Below are 16,699 nucleotides of genomic sequence, written 5' to 3'. Positions count from 1 at the left end.
TATTTGAACAAATTTTGGTATGTGGGAAGCCAGATAATAATCAAGTTTATATACCAAATTTCATAACCCTAGCTGACAAAGATCCTGAGATCTAAGCTGTAAAATGACTATAAAAAGGAAAATGAGAGGTATTCCCCAACAAATTCCTTCTTAAAAGAATAACTTTTCTCTAAGAAATAAAGTCACAAGTACTGTATATGTTTTTCAAAGTAATGTCCTTGTTTAAAACTTTGTTTCGAGTACAATATTCTCACAGTGAGATGTCTCTGGCCAACTGCCAAGCATCGATAGTTTCTAGCTTTCCGCCATTGTTAGCAAATTGCTGCGACTCACGAATGTAAGTCATTCGTACAATGACACTTTGGGCGTTGGAGACAAAGCCATGTCTCCTGGGTTCCCCTGGGATTCCCCCCCAGATGCTGGGGTGCAAGTGGCATTTGAAAGATGCCATAGATCTCTCCCTCTTTCTCTATGCATCGCTGACAGTTCATGCCGCAGCCAGGCAGCCGAGTGTAGGGCTTTCTCGGTTTGTCAAGTTGCGTAATTTGTTTGCAACTCCAAAACGAGCAAAGCCACCCTACTTGCAGCATTGTGTAAGCGATTTTGGATGACTCGCCGCCGCCGCCTACTTATTTGTTTTATGTTGGATACACCATCCCGTCTCTACCCCAAGCAAAGATCGGAAATGTAAGGCAATGTGCCCCACTGGCGTCCAGTTCGTTGACATTATAATCCCGGCTGTTGCCAAATAAAATAAAAATAGTAGGGAATACAATAAAAATCAAATAAAGCCATGTACAAGAAAGGCTCAAAGATGGTTCAGTGACTCTCTAAGCGGATATGCTGCTTAGTTTTGGATTATTATTATTTTTTTTTTTAAGAGAAAGCCACGCCTTTGGGCAATAATTATAGGGAATAATAAGCTGAATGGTAACCCGAGAAATTGTGGTTGATATTGAATTTCTCCTGATCCCTTGATTTATTTTATTAAAGTAAATAAATATAGCTCAGTTTTTGAATAGAGAAAATCCAATTTAAAAAGTCTAGAATACTTAGTTGAAGATAATTTAATTAAAATAATTCCTAAATTCCCAACTTTAACGAGTCATAAGATCAGTTTTTTGCCAACCTGTTGACTTTCTTCTTCATTTTAAACTCAATTTCCAAGGATAGGTTAGTTTTTCTTAACTTCTGGTTAGCGGTGCTTGGAGCTGATATAACTTATAGATAGTTATAACTACGTCTATAAAGATGCCATCACAAGATGCAGGTGAAGGACAAGATCCACTACGCTCCAGTGAGAACTAAGCTAGGATATCATTTTGGTGTCTGGTTTTTTTTTTATAGAGTTAGTGGAAAAGGTGTTACTTGATACGGTTAGGAGAGTCTCTATATATATTATATGGATTTAGGAAGTGAGTATAGGATAGGTTATATTATTAGCAAATCTGACCTTTGCTGTGGACGCGTCAGAACCGGTGGATGTTTGCCGCTGTAACAGTTTCTAACTGATTAAATTGTCAATTTACGTCTCTACCAAAAGGGGTTCTATCTCACACAGATCGATATAGTTAAGATATAGGGTAGAGGAAAAACAGAGAGTGTCTCTAGCTTTAACTTGATCTTTCTTTTTCTTTTTTTTTTCTTCTGTGGGGATCTTGGTGGGAATGTGAAACAGAAACGGAAACGGAAATGGCATAATGCAGACACAGCGAAACGAAACGAAACACATTCAGTGGATGTAGAAACACACATAGATTTGTGCTGGCAGGGTTTATCACAAATATATTTATGATATATAATATGTTATGTAATTGGTGGAATCATGGAACACACTTACTTGGCGTTTTTCGGTCGTCTTGCATCTATGGGAAAATCATCATCGAAATCCAAATTAAAGTCCTCGCCAAGATCGTGTGGAACTAGTGGTGTCCTCTGGTGGGCAGGACTCGTGTGGTAGCCATCGCCCTGCAGCTGCATGGGATTAACCAAAATGAAATCGGTATTAGTTTTGGATTAAGAGATCAATATGGGTCTTTCTGGGGCTTTACAACAATAAATTGGAATTTTTTATAATACAAAATGTACATGATAGTATATTTATATTTATATAAATTTATGTACAAGGTTAGTCAAAGGGGCTGTAACCGAAATATATATAAAGATTATTTAATTTATTAATTTTAAATGGGGAATCTTTTGGATTTTATTTTTATTTTAATATTTAAATATTTTTAATATACAATTTTATATTTTTTTTTTACCTTTCTCACAAATTTTTAAAATTTTTTTTGCATTTTTTATTACTTGAAAATTTTTTAAATTTAAATAAATTAAACATTTTTAATTAATTTAATTTAAAAAATTAATTAAATTTTTTCAAATAATGAATTTATTTTTTAATAATTAATTTTTTTTTTAATAATTAAATTTTATTTAAATAATTAAATTTTTTAAATAAATTAAATTTTTTAAATTAATTAAACTTTTTAAATTAATTACATTTTTTTAATTAATTAAATTTGTATAATTAATAACATTTTTTTAATTAATTAAATTTTTTAAATTAATTAAATTTTTTAAATTAATTAAATTTTTTAAATTAATAAAATTTTTTAAATTAATTAAAAATTTTAATTTGTTTTTTTTTAAGCAATTTTTGCAACCTTCACAAAGTAAAACAAAAAATTACATATTTCTTAATAAAACAAATCGTTTTTTTAAATAAATCATTTTTTTTAGACTTAAGCAATTCCAATTTATTGCAAGAAAATACTCATAATTTTTTTTTTATCGATAAACGTTTTCGATAACGATATTTGAGAAACTTAAAGACAAGGGCGAATCGGTTACTCGTGCAAGGATTTTTGTTGGCTTAATTTTTTCGGATCCGGTTCAAATTCTTTGGCTAAATAGAAGAAATAATCTTGGAAAAAAACAAATGATTAATCTGTCACGCACACACATACCGATACACACACACACACATATCAACTGTATAGGTCTTAAAAACATATGCAATATTTACAAGCTGTTGTTTTTTTTTTTTTTTTTTTGATTTTGATTGACTGATTTCCATATTTACATTTGTTTAGGATTAGTTTTTGTGTGTGTCTTATGTTTTTGGTGAATGAAATGGAAATTTGGGGAAATCAATGAAAAATATTTTTGGATATAAAAGTACATTTTCAGAAGCTTTTTTAAAATTTTATTAGTATGTATTTTACTCTCCAAGATAATATTTTAAAATTAATAAAGAATTTAGAGTTATTTAATTTTTATTTTAAGGCTTTAAGATAAATAATCTGCAATGATTATTAATATTATTTTTTAAATTATTTGTATTTAATATTTGATTTGATGTATGTGGAAATGAGGTGGTGTGTGTTCGATTTGTGATATATTTTGATATATATATTGCATATGAATGGTTAATCCTTGTAGCGAGTATATCGAATAGCCCGTACCTTGACCACAGTGCCGACCTGATTGGATTCGGATGCCGATTGGCGATTATCGAGCAGATTGGCCCGCTCCATGTTATCGAGTTGTAGTGTCTCCCGCGGCTGGTCCAGTAATCGTTCTCGCATCTCATGAATGTAGGGACACCGCTGCATTCCTCTCTCTCTCGCGCCTCGCTATCGATTTCCTCTGCTCTCTTTTACTCGCTCTCTCTCTGCTATCTATCGGATATATCGTTTGTCGTATATCGGCAAATGAATATTGTTTATCGGTTATATGTTGAGGGGATTTCTTTTTTGGGTACTATGCAAAGCTTCTAGGGTTGCTTGGCTTTATACTTGTTAAAGTTGAAAGTTATTGCCCTGCCATTCCTATATATGCGGCCGTATATGCACTTGTATATATATATATATATATATTTCTTTTTTGGTTGTAAGTTAGTATAAAGTTTTCTTAGGGAGGTAATCGCTACAGTACGCTCAAATGTTATAAATCAGTCATACGGTTTGCAGCAGCAGTTGATTATTTGTTCAAGACTTTTGGTTGCGCAATTTTGGTCGTTCTGGAAATAGAGAGAGAAATATTGAAATATATGAAAACTTAGGGAAATTTTTAATTAAAAAATTTTTAAAAAATGTATAGTAATAAATATTAACAAACTTAAAAAAAATATATTTAGAATGCTTCATAAATCAGTGGCGGTTTAAATACATTTTTCGAGGTGTCTAAAAGTATGCAATAATATTTTTAAAGTACCAAGTTAAATGAAAATGAAATAATTGAAGGGTTTTTAAACCCCTAGGAATTTCTGAAGATATAAAGATACATTTAGTTTTTATATTTTATTCTTTCAATAGCTTTTTTAAGCTTTTTAAAATTTTATTTAATTATATTTCAAAATTTTCCCCTAAAGTTAAACATATTTTCAACAAAAATATGTATTTATTCAGCCCAGAAAAAACGCTTTATGCCCATTTATTTTATGCATTTATTTTCCAATTCGTGCCAAATATGGGCCAGCATAGTGATCGAAGCGTTTCGCATTGCCTGGCTTTTGTTATGATACGCATTCCCAAAAATATTTACAGGGGCATGAAAAAAGGGGGCCAAGCATAGTATAGTGGCACACACACGACCTCTGATTCTATTTTCCCCAAGCGCAAAAACATAAACAATATTGAATTATATATTTTGCAACATGCAATTGCTGTCAATTATGTATAGTTTTATATATAGTGGCTTTCCCAGAATCTGGATAAGGCTGAAGATATCTTTTAGAGCAATTGAAAGTAAAGAGAATTTTCCCAGCTACCCTCATCAATCTGTCAAGATACACCCGGATGGCTTCTACTTGGCACACATCCATCAGCATCGGACATCATAGTCGTAATCATCATCACCATCTTCATCATCACGACGGGAGGGTCATAAAAATCGCGCTAGTTTTTTCTTCTGGAATTTCCACTTGTTGCTGCTCAAGGGCGTCGCGGCTGATGGGGAAGGAGGTTCATATAAATTTATTTTTAATTTTAAAGCAAATTTTGATGTTCTTGATTGAACCAAATATTTGTTTGGAATTTGGCAAGAACAAAAATCATAAAAATTCTAATATTCCGTTACGCCTCCGGACAATGCAAGTTTCCAAGTTTCCAATTGAAGGAAACTTTTATATGGACTTTGGATATTTGATGGCAAAGTTGCATGCTTATTGAACATAATTTAAAGGTTACTCTTGAGGGGATTCTTGGGATATTATAAATTATATATATTTTATTAAAATTATATTTAAAAAAATATTTTTAAAATATCTACATTTGCAAGAAATTTATGCTGCACAAAAAGTAAACATAAATTTAAAGGCAAAGTTAACATATTTTGTAAAATTAATTATTGAGAAAAAGAATCCTTGAATTTAATTTATGTATATTTCATTTAATTATTTAATTTTAATATTTTTTAATTCATATTTTGTATGACTGTATTATTATCTTGTGCCAAGAATTAGATATTGATAATAATTTAATTTGGCAAGTTACAAAATTCATTAACTAATTGTCTTAAAAGCTTTCGGAAACGCTATAAATTATGAACATATTTAAATATATTTGAATATAAAAAAAAAATTTTTAATGCAACTATATTTATATATATTTTATTATAAAATAATCGGAATGCAATAATATTTAAATATATTATGCAAAAAGAATTCTGATTGCAGCAATTAACTCATTTTTCATTTTTCATAGGCATCTTATTCTAATAATAGAAAAATCTTAAGCTTTTAATTTAAAATATATAATAAATAATAAATATTTTATATAATATTTATTTATAAAATATTTATCATTAATTAGCACAATTTTTTATTAATCAAAATTATATTTTAAAATATTTTAATAAACAAATAAATTATCTAGCAATATATTTACAAGCTCAAAAGTACAACTTTAAATTATATTTCTAAATATTTCAGAAAATAGGAATCTCAAAATTCTGCCAAAGAACTTGATCGATTCTTGGCTAAGCGGGTCAAGTTAACGATTAGCGAGCGTTTCAATTCATTTTGGTTGCATTTTGTTTCGCTTTTCGTTTCGTTTCTTTTCGATTGTTGCCAATAATGTTTGTTGCACTGACCAAAAAAAGTAGCTAGCTATGCTTAGCTTTGGCCAATTAACAGCATTGGGTTAGTTTTTGCGCCGGTTTCGCGAGTGTGGGGAGGTGTTAGCCATCAAATGTTAATGGTATTAGCCAAGCTTTCAATTTGCGAGACTGTGTTGGTTGTTTCAACCAGAACATGCGACAATTCTGGCCATGGAACAGAGCAGAAACAGAATCAAGAAAAAAAAATACAGAAAAAACCTACATAAAAAATGTAGAAACAAAAAAAGAAACTAGAGAAAAAACAGTAGCAACGTTGGCCTTTTATGACCGCCGACATTGCCTTAATACGCTCTAAGATGGGTCTTGTTTTTATTTTAGTTTTTACAGCTGCTAAAAAGCTTCTGTTTTTCTTATTTTTTTTATATATATTTTAAAGATGATTTCAAGACAACCTAATGGTGTCTGCAAAAAAGCCTCGTAAACTCAAATAAAACCACAGCTGAAGTTTATCTTGGTTAGGTGAAGGGAAGAACTTGTATTTTTATTTTTTTATAATTTTTTTTATGGCTGGGAACTTGGTTAACTAGAGTCAGTTTTATTTTATAATTAAAGAGGAAAGGAAGCTGACTTCAAGAAGCTTTATTTATGCTTAAGGAATGTCATTTCATTTATAAGATACCAAATATAAAATATACTTCATATATAAATAAAGCTTAAATAAAATAATAGTAATAAATAAAGCTTAAATAAAATAATAATAATAAATCAATTTAAAATATATATAATAAATATTATATATTTACTTAACTTAATAATATCTTAAATAATAATATTAATAAATAATATCAAAAAATCTACCTCAAGTATCAATATCTTGTTCTTATTTTAAGCATAGTAAAGCATAGTTTTTCCTCTTTAATCGAAGCTACACTTATAAAAATATTTTTCTGTATTAAAAAAAATTTTTTTTAATCTAAAAACAATCGCCCTAAAACTTAGGACATTTTTTTACAATGAAGAAAAAGTTTTCTTGAATTAAAGGCACCTCTAGGATCAAGACAGGACACCACTTTTTAATTTAATTTTAATTTAATACATTTTTTTTGTTATTATTTTTTTAATTTTAATTTTTCTATTTTTTTAAATTTAGGGTTTAATTCGCTTTGTTTACTTTCTTCTTAAGGGAAATTTTCACATATTTTGCTGGTCAACTTTTCATAAAAACCTTGGCGAAATAAAATATCGTTGAGAAAAATCTCACACTTATAATTTCCAACTGGTTTTAACATTCCTGGTATGAAGTGACGGGTACCGGCCTTAGGATTAGCCAATAGTGAACACATGTGTTGTGGTGTGTTTATGTTTTAACACACTTATGTGTCATTACATGTGCTATTACACAGTTCCTTACCCTAAAAGCTAAGCCTCTATACTATAAGAGTAGGAGTAGTCAAAAATATTTACGAGTCTATGGAAACATGAGTGCAGTTGGTTGCGTTTTGTTGCTCTGCTTCTTGTTTTTTTTTTGTAAACAAAAACTGTGCCACTGGAATTGGTTTGGGAGATCAACGGTGTGATGAGATGACGCTGCATACGATGTGGCCACTTTATGACAGTCTCCGATGACAGACAGCAGACGGATAATGCCCTGCCACCACCCTGCCCCCCATAAAACCACCTCTCCACAAGCCCCGCCCACAAAAACAAAAAAAGACAGAAGCTCAGTGGATCGCGGAGAAAAACAAAAGGAAACACACCGCAGAAAATGATACAAAAAGAAATAAAAGTGAAAATGGGGATAGGAAAATCTGATCTATGCAGATCCATGAATATCCACCGAGATGGGAGACGGCGCCCACATTGAGAACCGGATATGCAATTGTATACTGAAAAGAAAGAATGCCAAACTGGGAGAATCCGAATCGGAATCGAAATGGAAATGGAAATGGTTGTGGAAATGGAAACGACCAAAGGGGGCGGGGAATGGGATGGAAATGAGCATGAGAACTGGCGGCGACAGATGGATGCAATCCGTGAAATAGGGTGACCTTATAAACAAAACATAGACTGTGGTCTGCTGTTTGGCACTCAAAGAAAAAAGGGCTTTTAAGGAAATATATATATAACTTTATTGTTTTGGTGTTTATAATAGTTAAAAATATGTATTTTTCTTATGTTTATAATATTTAAAAAAATATAATAAATATATATTTTTGTTGTTGTTTATAAAAGTTAAATTTCCCCGTTTATCTATTACTTTTTTTTTTATCAAAAACGTATCTAAACTAATACTTTTTAAGGCTCTCTGAATTGCTTGGTCATTTTTTTATAGTTTTTGAATTTTTTTTAGATTTATTTAAATATATAAAAATGTATTTATAATTATGAAACTATGACACTAATGACATAAATTTGTATCCTTAAAAATTAAATCAAAATTTTCCAGATTTCCCCCTTTTACCAAGTCCATTTAGCTTGGGTTTTTTTTCTTTACTTTTTCTTAATGACAGACTTCCATAAAAGGTAGCAATTAAATGCTGAGTGCGTGATGCACTATGGGTTACTTTTTTTTGTGCTGAATGGTGGGTGGGTTCACCACCCACTCCCCCATAGTCTTTCTGTCCGTCAGGGAGCTGTCCATCCCCCGGAGGTCGTCGGCTCATTAGTTAATATATGCTCTGGCACACGATACTCACTCTCGCATGCAGAATATGCATTCCGCTTTGTTGTGTTTTTCGTGTTTTGTTTTCGGTTTTGATCCTGTTTTCCATATTTTATGCTGTGTCCAGTGCCACCCCCGTCACCACATCATCATCATCAGCAGCAGCAGCACCCACCCACCCATCGAACTAAGAACTAACCACCGCTGGAAATCGCGTGTCGCGGTTTCAACCCTCGCGAATGCTTTTCCGGATTTTGTTCCCCTTGGAATCCCAACATTTGCGTCGATTTTTTCTAGGAATATATTTATGCTTAGATCGATATAAATCGCGCAAAATAAATGACAACATTTTATCGATTTTTTATTTATGCGATAAATTCTCTTTGTTTGAAATCGAAATAATAATCAGAAATAACTGATAGAAATACAAGGATTATGCATATATTTTTGATATTAAACGATGGGAGATATTATAAATTAATCGATAAAAACCGATAGATTGTTAGTTTGTTTGAAATATGTGCTTAACTCGTTAGTATTCAATCAGAATCATAGAAAATAAATTGATTAAAGTTTACCTAGACTTAAAAAAATTATAAAAATCGATTTATATCGATTTTCGAAATCGATAACATCTAAAATGTTATATCAACGACAAATAATCTCAAAATTATGTCCGCCTCTGATGATGATCGACCATGACAATGTGAAAGTATAAGTATTATGTGAAAAACAATTCTGCTGGCAATGATTCACTGTTAGTAATAAGTTATTTAGTTATGGAAGTGAATCACGAGATCAAATCAATGAACAAAATTAAATATACATGAGGGTTACTCGAGAAGGAAACTAAAACATAAAATATAAATATATACAAATCTCTAGAACTTGTATTAAATTTTTGAATAAGTTCAGTGACTCACTAGATCTCAATTGTTGGAATTACTAAAGTAGAGATGACAAAGATCTGAGATTAGGTTCTAGACTGAAACCTATAAAATCAAGTTCCCACAAGATGAAGTCATTTTCTAGCTATATAGCTCTGCCCCAAGATTGTGCGATCAGTGAGGATTATTGGTGGTGCCAAGGGTGACCCAATTCTGGATACCATGATTCTGTTACTTCTGCCAGATATATCCGCCCGCTTTTATTTTTTTTTTTTTGTGCTTCTTTGTGCCTCTTGTGCAATTAAGATTTTCCCTAGCGAGCACTTCTATGGGTTTTCCTTGGGCCCAAGAAGAAGGTAGCGAAATCCGAAAAAGGAAAAAAATATATGAAAAAAAACCCCGCGACGCCAATGTCTTTCTAATGGAAGACCAAGAAATGTGTGTGTTGGTAACCCGAGAAGGGCAGCCGCCAGTTTGATTGCTTTAGAGAGTGTTCAGGGGGGGGAGAGGTTGGAGGGGCGTTTGGGGGATCATCAAAGAGCTTAGTTACAGTGGAACCACAGAAATATATAAGGTATCTTTGACAAACCTTACCAACTCCTAAGGCATTAGTCATTTTTTTTTAGGTAATCTCATTTGGGAAAGTTGGTAAATTAAAGGTAAATCTTAATTTTAAAAATCTTTAATTTTAGTTTAAAATTATATTTGAAATGAGAATATTTATTTTAAAAAGTTTTAGTTACATTTTAATTGAGAATATTCAATTACATAAAAAACTTTGCCCTCTCGGGGTTTTAACTTGTCTATTTTGAGGTGTTTTTTGAAGTTTAATGTGAAATATGCGCTGTTTTTCTTAGGAAAATTCATCAAAAGCAAGTCAGACTGCTTTTCGATTGGATTTATGTCATATTTCAGGTGTGATGTTATACTGTTATACGCTGTTATACACGAATTGGTACAATATGTATAAATTTTTTAAAATACATTTAAAAATATAACAACAAAAAAAATTAATTAATAATAAAAAAAATAATTAATAATAAATAAAAAAAAATAATATAAAAACTAATAAATAAATAATAATTAATACAAAAATAAAATAATAATAAATTAAAATATATAAAAAAAAAAAATAAATAAATAAAAAATAAATAAATAAAAAAAATAAATAAATAAAAAAATGAAACAAAATAAAAATAAAGCAAAATAAAATAAATTAAAATCAAAAAATAAAACAAAAAATAATTAAATAAAATAAAATAATATAAAATAAAATAATACAAAAAATATAATGAAATAAAATAAAGTAATGTAAAATAAAATAAAAAATAATAAATAATTGAAAATAAAAATAAAACAAAAATATAATAAAATAAAATAAGACAAAAACAAAATAAAACAAAATTAAATTAAATATTTAAAATAAATCAAAATAAAATATTATATAAAATTAAATTACACCTAACTGGTCATTAAAATCTAAGTTTACCTTAATTTATGGATAAGTTAAGATCCTATAGGAACCATAGGAACCCTCACTTGACTTACTTTTTTTTCTTGTTATTGAGGATTTATCCTGCCATTCAGCTCATCGGCGTTTCCCTTTCGAGTCGCTTTATTATCCTTTTTTCGCCTTTCGGTCTCTTCCCCTGTCCTGGTTTCTTTTCCTTTGTTTTGTTTCCGCCTCGCGAGGAAGAAGAACAAGAAGATGGTGGGCGGGGGGGCGTGGTGGCGTCTGTTGCGCGCGCGTTTATACCGTTATGCGTTTTACGGTTTGTTTGATGTTTCTTTATTGTGTTTTTTTTTCTTATATTTTTTTCCTTTTTTTTTTTGTTCTTTATATTTGTTACTTGCTATTGTTGTTGTTATAGGGTCCTGGTTTTGTTAACAAAATAGAATTTGTTGATTGACTTCACCGGAAACAGGCTCACACACACACACACGCACTGAGCCAGCCAGGAAACGCACACAAAACACGCACACAATCAAGCAGTGCAGACAAAATGGACGACGCACTTCTCCATAAACAAACAAAAAAAAATATATATGCAAAAAAACTTTAACGTGATTGGCACTTTTCCTTCTTCTGTTTTTTATTATTATTTATTTCGTTCACTGCACAACAAAAAAAATAGGCAAGGGCAAGAGAAAATTAAATAAAATGCAAGCAATTACAGCAACAAATAGCCAAGAATAATAGCAATTACTAAAAGCAATTCTACAAAAAATGCAACTTGGTTGTTGCTAAAACTGGCTTTAAAGCCGCTTGAGGGAGAAATGCGAAACAAACATTCCAGCGAACTGCTATTATTCCCGTTGGAAGATGAGTTTCCGATCTCAATCTTGTATTTATCAATTAGCCTTTGCTTTTATTATTATTTAGTTGGCAAAAGCGCATTATTATTATTGGTTAGAAACAAAAAAAAAAAAAAAGGGCACCGGTCTGAAGTGGCAGCACTGGCTTCCATCACTCGCAACAGTTCGCTTCTGACTGAAAGTCCAACGCAAAAGCGGAAACTCGAACGCCGAACGCAAAGCAAAAACCAAATGACTGGAAAGACAGCGACGTACAGTGGGTTAGAGTCCTTGATTTTGAAAAAGATTTGTTTATAGTTTTTATAAAAAATATATTTTTGTTTATACGATTAAGTTTTTTTTGGGTTAGGAATACAGCTTTTAACAAAATGTAAATATGTTTAAATAATATTAATTATTTTTAAATAATTCTAATTAATATTATTTCATAAATAATAATGAATTAATATTAATATATTAATTCTTAGCCAGGTTCTGTTTATTCTTAGGCATTATTTGAGCAATTTTCTAAATTACATTCTTGTTTTATTATTAAAAAATTAAAAAAGAAATTACTAACTAAAAATTTAAAATTCATAAAATTCCTTATTTAGAAAAGATACAACCTTCCTATTAAGAAAATGATTAAAAATATATAAAATTAAATTAGATACATCTTTCTTAGTGGGACTAGAAAGATATAAAATATTCATATATTAAACAAGTAAACAGCCATTTTAGCATTTTCACAGAAACACTGAATTTTTGTTCGTTTGTAATTTATTATTTTTTTTATTATTATTTCATATATATATATATATTTTTTTTTAATTAAAAATTTGTATTTTATTAATTTAATTTAATTTAATTTTTTTTTAGATATTATTTTAAATATTTTTGTTATATTTAAAATCTCATTATTTTCCCTTTTCTTAAATTTATTGCTTTAATTAGCTTTTTTCACCCCCCAAAAATAGCTCATAATTTTCAATGTGCTTTATTCCCACTGTGCGAAGCTGCGACGCTGCGGCGCAGTCGACGCAGGGCCAGAACAACATTAGTATGCTTGTATACCGTAAGCGCTTACGATATTCGTGCCGTTAAAGTCTCTGTCTGTTGCTTCTTGTTGTTGTTACCGTTGCTGTTGCTTTTGTTTTTGTTTTTATTCCTTGCAGACAACATGGATTAATTATTATTAATTTTAAATTATTATTATTATGTATATATAATTATTATTTAGTAGAAAAAGTCACAACTATTTGTTTTTTGTGTACCTTCTACCAGTTTTTGTTGCGGCTTCTTTCTCCCCCTTTGCCACCCATTATTCGTTGCACACGACGTTCGTTTGCGAATTGTAAGGCCAAAACGGGGGAAGTGATAATAGCCAAAATATCTCGTTAAAAAGCACGTGAATAAAGGCAAAATGCCTATGCGACAGATTGAATAATTAAGCGAAACGCGAAAGCAATAAATATTAAGAAATTAGAGGGTTAAAAACCGTAAAAGCCATGATTTCTTGCATTTATTTTATTGGTAAAAAAAAAAGAAGTTACGAATTTTTTAACATATTAAAAAGTAGCACGGAATCTAAAATTATGCATTTTAGGCCAAACAAAAAAAATAATATAAAATATCGATATATATAAAAAAAATCAATAAATAATTTTAAAAAAAATCAATAAATAATTTAAAAAAAAATCAATAAATAATTAAAAAAAAATCATTTTAAAAAATAATTTAATAAAATAAATAATTCAAAAAATAATTATTTCAAAAAATAAATAATTCAAAAAATAATAATTAAAAAATCTATATATATATAAAAAAATCAATAAATAAATAAATTATTAAAAAAAAATAATTTAAAAAAAAATAATGTAAAAAAAAATAATTAAAAAAAAATAATTTAAAAAAATAAATAATAAAAAAATTAAATAATTAAACAAATAAATAAATAAAAAAATTAATAATTAAAACAAATAAATAATTAAAAAAATAAATAATTAAAAAAATAAATAACTAAAAAAATAAATAATTACAAAAATAAATAATTACAAAAATAAATAATTAAAAAAAAAATAATTTAAAAAAAAAAAAAAATTAAAAAAAAAAAAAATAATAATTAACAAAAAAAATTCCACTCGCTTGACACTATAATTCCCAACTAGTTCTAGCATCTTCAGAGTGGTAACCCAGCTGAGTGTTGAGCTCGAGTGGTAGATGTAGTGCGGTGGTGTGGCTGTCCTTTTTCTTAAAAGAGTTGCTTGTTGTTGTGTTTCAGTGTATCCTCTCTTTCTCTCTACGGGATTACGAGAAAACGAGCAGATATTCACCGGAGAGACTTTAAGATCAGAGAAAAATCAAGGAGAGCGACCCAGACAAATGTGAGTACACAAAATTATATTTATTTTTAGCTTTAAGATCTCTTTAATCTTAATATTAAATTTAAGTTAGACATTTTTATTGGGCACCAAATACATATGGAATCTTAATGCTCCTATTGCAAACTTCAAGGATATAGAAATTTTGGTTTCCCTAAGTTAATATCCTTTGCTGTTTATTTAAAAGTAAGTCAAAAATCTTTAAAAATATATATTTTTTTTAAGTTGTGATAATTCTTATCAGTTGCCTGACTATAACTACAAGTAGATTCTTCTTTATTATTAAAAAAAATCCCCTAGAAAGTTAAATTGAAAAGAATTCTTGCCATAAAAACCCATTCGACTTAGCCCTCCTTTGCCTTACCAATCCCACTGGACTAAAAGCTAATTGCTGAATTAGAAAGGACTTGCAGGGGGCTCCCAACCCAGCCCAAAGACTGCATCTATTGTTGCCGCCTGGCTTGTCCCCTTGTCCGGCTCGGTAATCAGATTATCGCCCATCGGATCGCCATCAAGGGACCTGGCCAACTCCCTCGAGAGCCGCATGCACTAATGGGCCATGAGAGGTGTGACTGCTTTGGACAGGGTTCGAGGAAGGAAGTCCAGTCCAGTCCAAGTCGAAGTTCTGCCAAGATGCACTCTCAACAGCCAAGGCGTTGACACAAAAATATAAAAAACTTTCCCGGGGGTGAGGCGAGGGCGGGGGGGAGGGGTGTGTGTGTGTGTGCTGCGAAAAGAGGAGTGGCAGTGGGCGCGGCGCATGCGTTCGAGTCCTGCCAAAGGACATTCACCTCTGGGCTTCGGTTTTGCCGCCAAACGGGGTGCATTTATGTGTATGCGAACCACTCGTATTTGTATCTAATTGCAGGCGCGCCCACTCTCAACATCAAATATAAAGGGAAAACTTATGGAAAATAAACATAAAATAACAGCAGGGAGTCCTAGGGAAAATGTATGAAAAAGGCCTAATTGAATTAAGGAAATAAGACATAAAATTTGTATAGGTAATAGGGAGAGAGGCTTGTTTTGAGAGGATCTTGTATCTGCAGCTTAAATCTAGCTGTCTTATGTATTTATGCTATATGTATTTATTCTTTATACTATATTTCCTATGCTGTATACATTTCCCATTTCCCGCTGTGCGTGTAAGCTTGTATTTCGGAGCAAAGCTAACCTAGTTTTCGGTTGGCCAGGGCGTGGTTCAAATCCCGGATAACCGGTCGGTACGCCTGTCCCCGGGTACATAGCCCCGGATACGTGGAATTCAGAGAAACATCTATATATATATATATATTATAGGTGGAGAACAACACAGCATCCACAGGCAGACTGCAGTGGAAATCAGGGGCATATCAAACAGCATCCACATAGCCTCAGAGAGATAGAGAGAGAGAAAGTATGAGGGAGAAAGATAGAGTCCATGGCGGGGAAATCTCCTTAGTTTGTCCCGCTCCATCGAGGTGCACGCACTTTTGGGTGAAAAGGACAGATACACACATTCCCTCCCAATAAAAGTACAGTGAATGTTTGGTATAGGTAACCAAAAGCAATGTTTTATGGAGAAAATAGTATAAAAAAAAGAGGATAATGTCTCAATTAATTAAAAATATATATTTAAAAATTGTTAATTTTATTTTTAATTAAAAAAAAAAAATTATTTTAAATTAAAATTAAATTAACTAAAAAAAATATATTTAAAGTTTGCTTTTATGGGGAAAATAATAAAAGAAAAGAGCAAAATGTCTCAGTTAAATTAAAAAATATATATTTTAAAAGTTTGCTACTGTATTTTTAATCTAGAAAAAAAAAATTGGATTTAAAAAAAATTAAATTTCTTTAAAAAAATATATTTAAATCTTCTCTTTTTTATTTTTAATCTATAAAAACATTTTTTTATTTTAAATAAAAATTAATTTAATTTAAAAAATTAATTTCAAGTTTGCTAATTTTATTTTTAATACAGAAAAAAAATATTTTGAATAAAATTATTTAAATAAAAAAAATTTTTATTAAAATTTAAAAATTGCTAATTTTATTTTTAATCTAGAAAAAAAGTCCCGCATACCAGAAATTATTATAATTGACTAATAAATAAAATATACAGATATAGTTTTCTATAGTTCTCTTTGCTTAATCTTCACTGTACTGCGAACTGCGAGTAACTTTTGGAGGGCTTCAGCACTGTATCTGTATCCGTATCCGTGAGTGCGTGTATCTGCTCCTGCGCCCATGTTCCCCAGCCTGAGATACAGATTCAAAAAAAGAGGGGCTCTCCGTTTCTTCTTCGAAGAAACCCCCCTTGATGGCAGCTCCTCTTGAAGACCCCACCCTGAGGCCCCAATCTTAGTGGAACTATCTCGGTGTCTTGACCCATTTACCCAATAAAAAAAAAACACCAAAAGGCAGCAACA

General features: G+C 30.5%; 1 protein-coding gene across 13 annotated transcripts in view; it reads right to left on the bottom strand.

Moving 5' to 3' along the window:
• The window catches only part of OtopLa (Otopetrin-like a), a 28,065-nt gene extending 15,961 nt beyond the window's left edge, over nt 1-12,104 (bottom strand). For 5 of the 13 annotated variants that reach the window (XM_070287839.1, XM_070287844.1, XM_070287841.1 and 2 more), the window contains exons 1-4: nt 12,052-12,104; nt 11,161-11,487; nt 3,486-4,024; nt 1,841-1,974 (exon numbers count right to left, since the gene is read on the bottom strand). In XM_070287839.1, coding sequence (XP_070143940.1) covers nt 1,841-1,974; nt 3,486-3,617 — 266 coding nt within the window. In that variant the 5' untranslated portion in view covers nt 3,618-4,024; nt 11,161-11,487; nt 12,052-12,104. Of the gene's footprint in view, nt 1-1,453; nt 1,493-1,840; nt 1,975-3,467; nt 4,025-11,160; nt 11,488-11,902; nt 11,979-12,051 lie in introns of those variants that run through there. The other 8 variants (XM_070287832.1, XM_070287836.1, XM_070287838.1 and 5 more) reach the window with 6 other exon arrangements.
• Between the last annotated feature and the right edge of the window lie 4,595 nt (nt 12,105-16,699).

The sequence above is a fragment of the Drosophila kikkawai genome, chromosome X (genome assembly GCF_030179895.1).
Source record: "Drosophila kikkawai strain 14028-0561.14 chromosome X, DkikHiC1v2, whole genome shotgun sequence".
NCBI classification, from domain to species: domain Eukaryota; kingdom Metazoa; phylum Arthropoda; class Insecta; order Diptera; family Drosophilidae; genus Drosophila; species Drosophila kikkawai.
The sequence above is the reverse complement of the archived record's forward strand: the minus strand, read 5'-3'. Positions and strand labels throughout refer to the sequence as shown.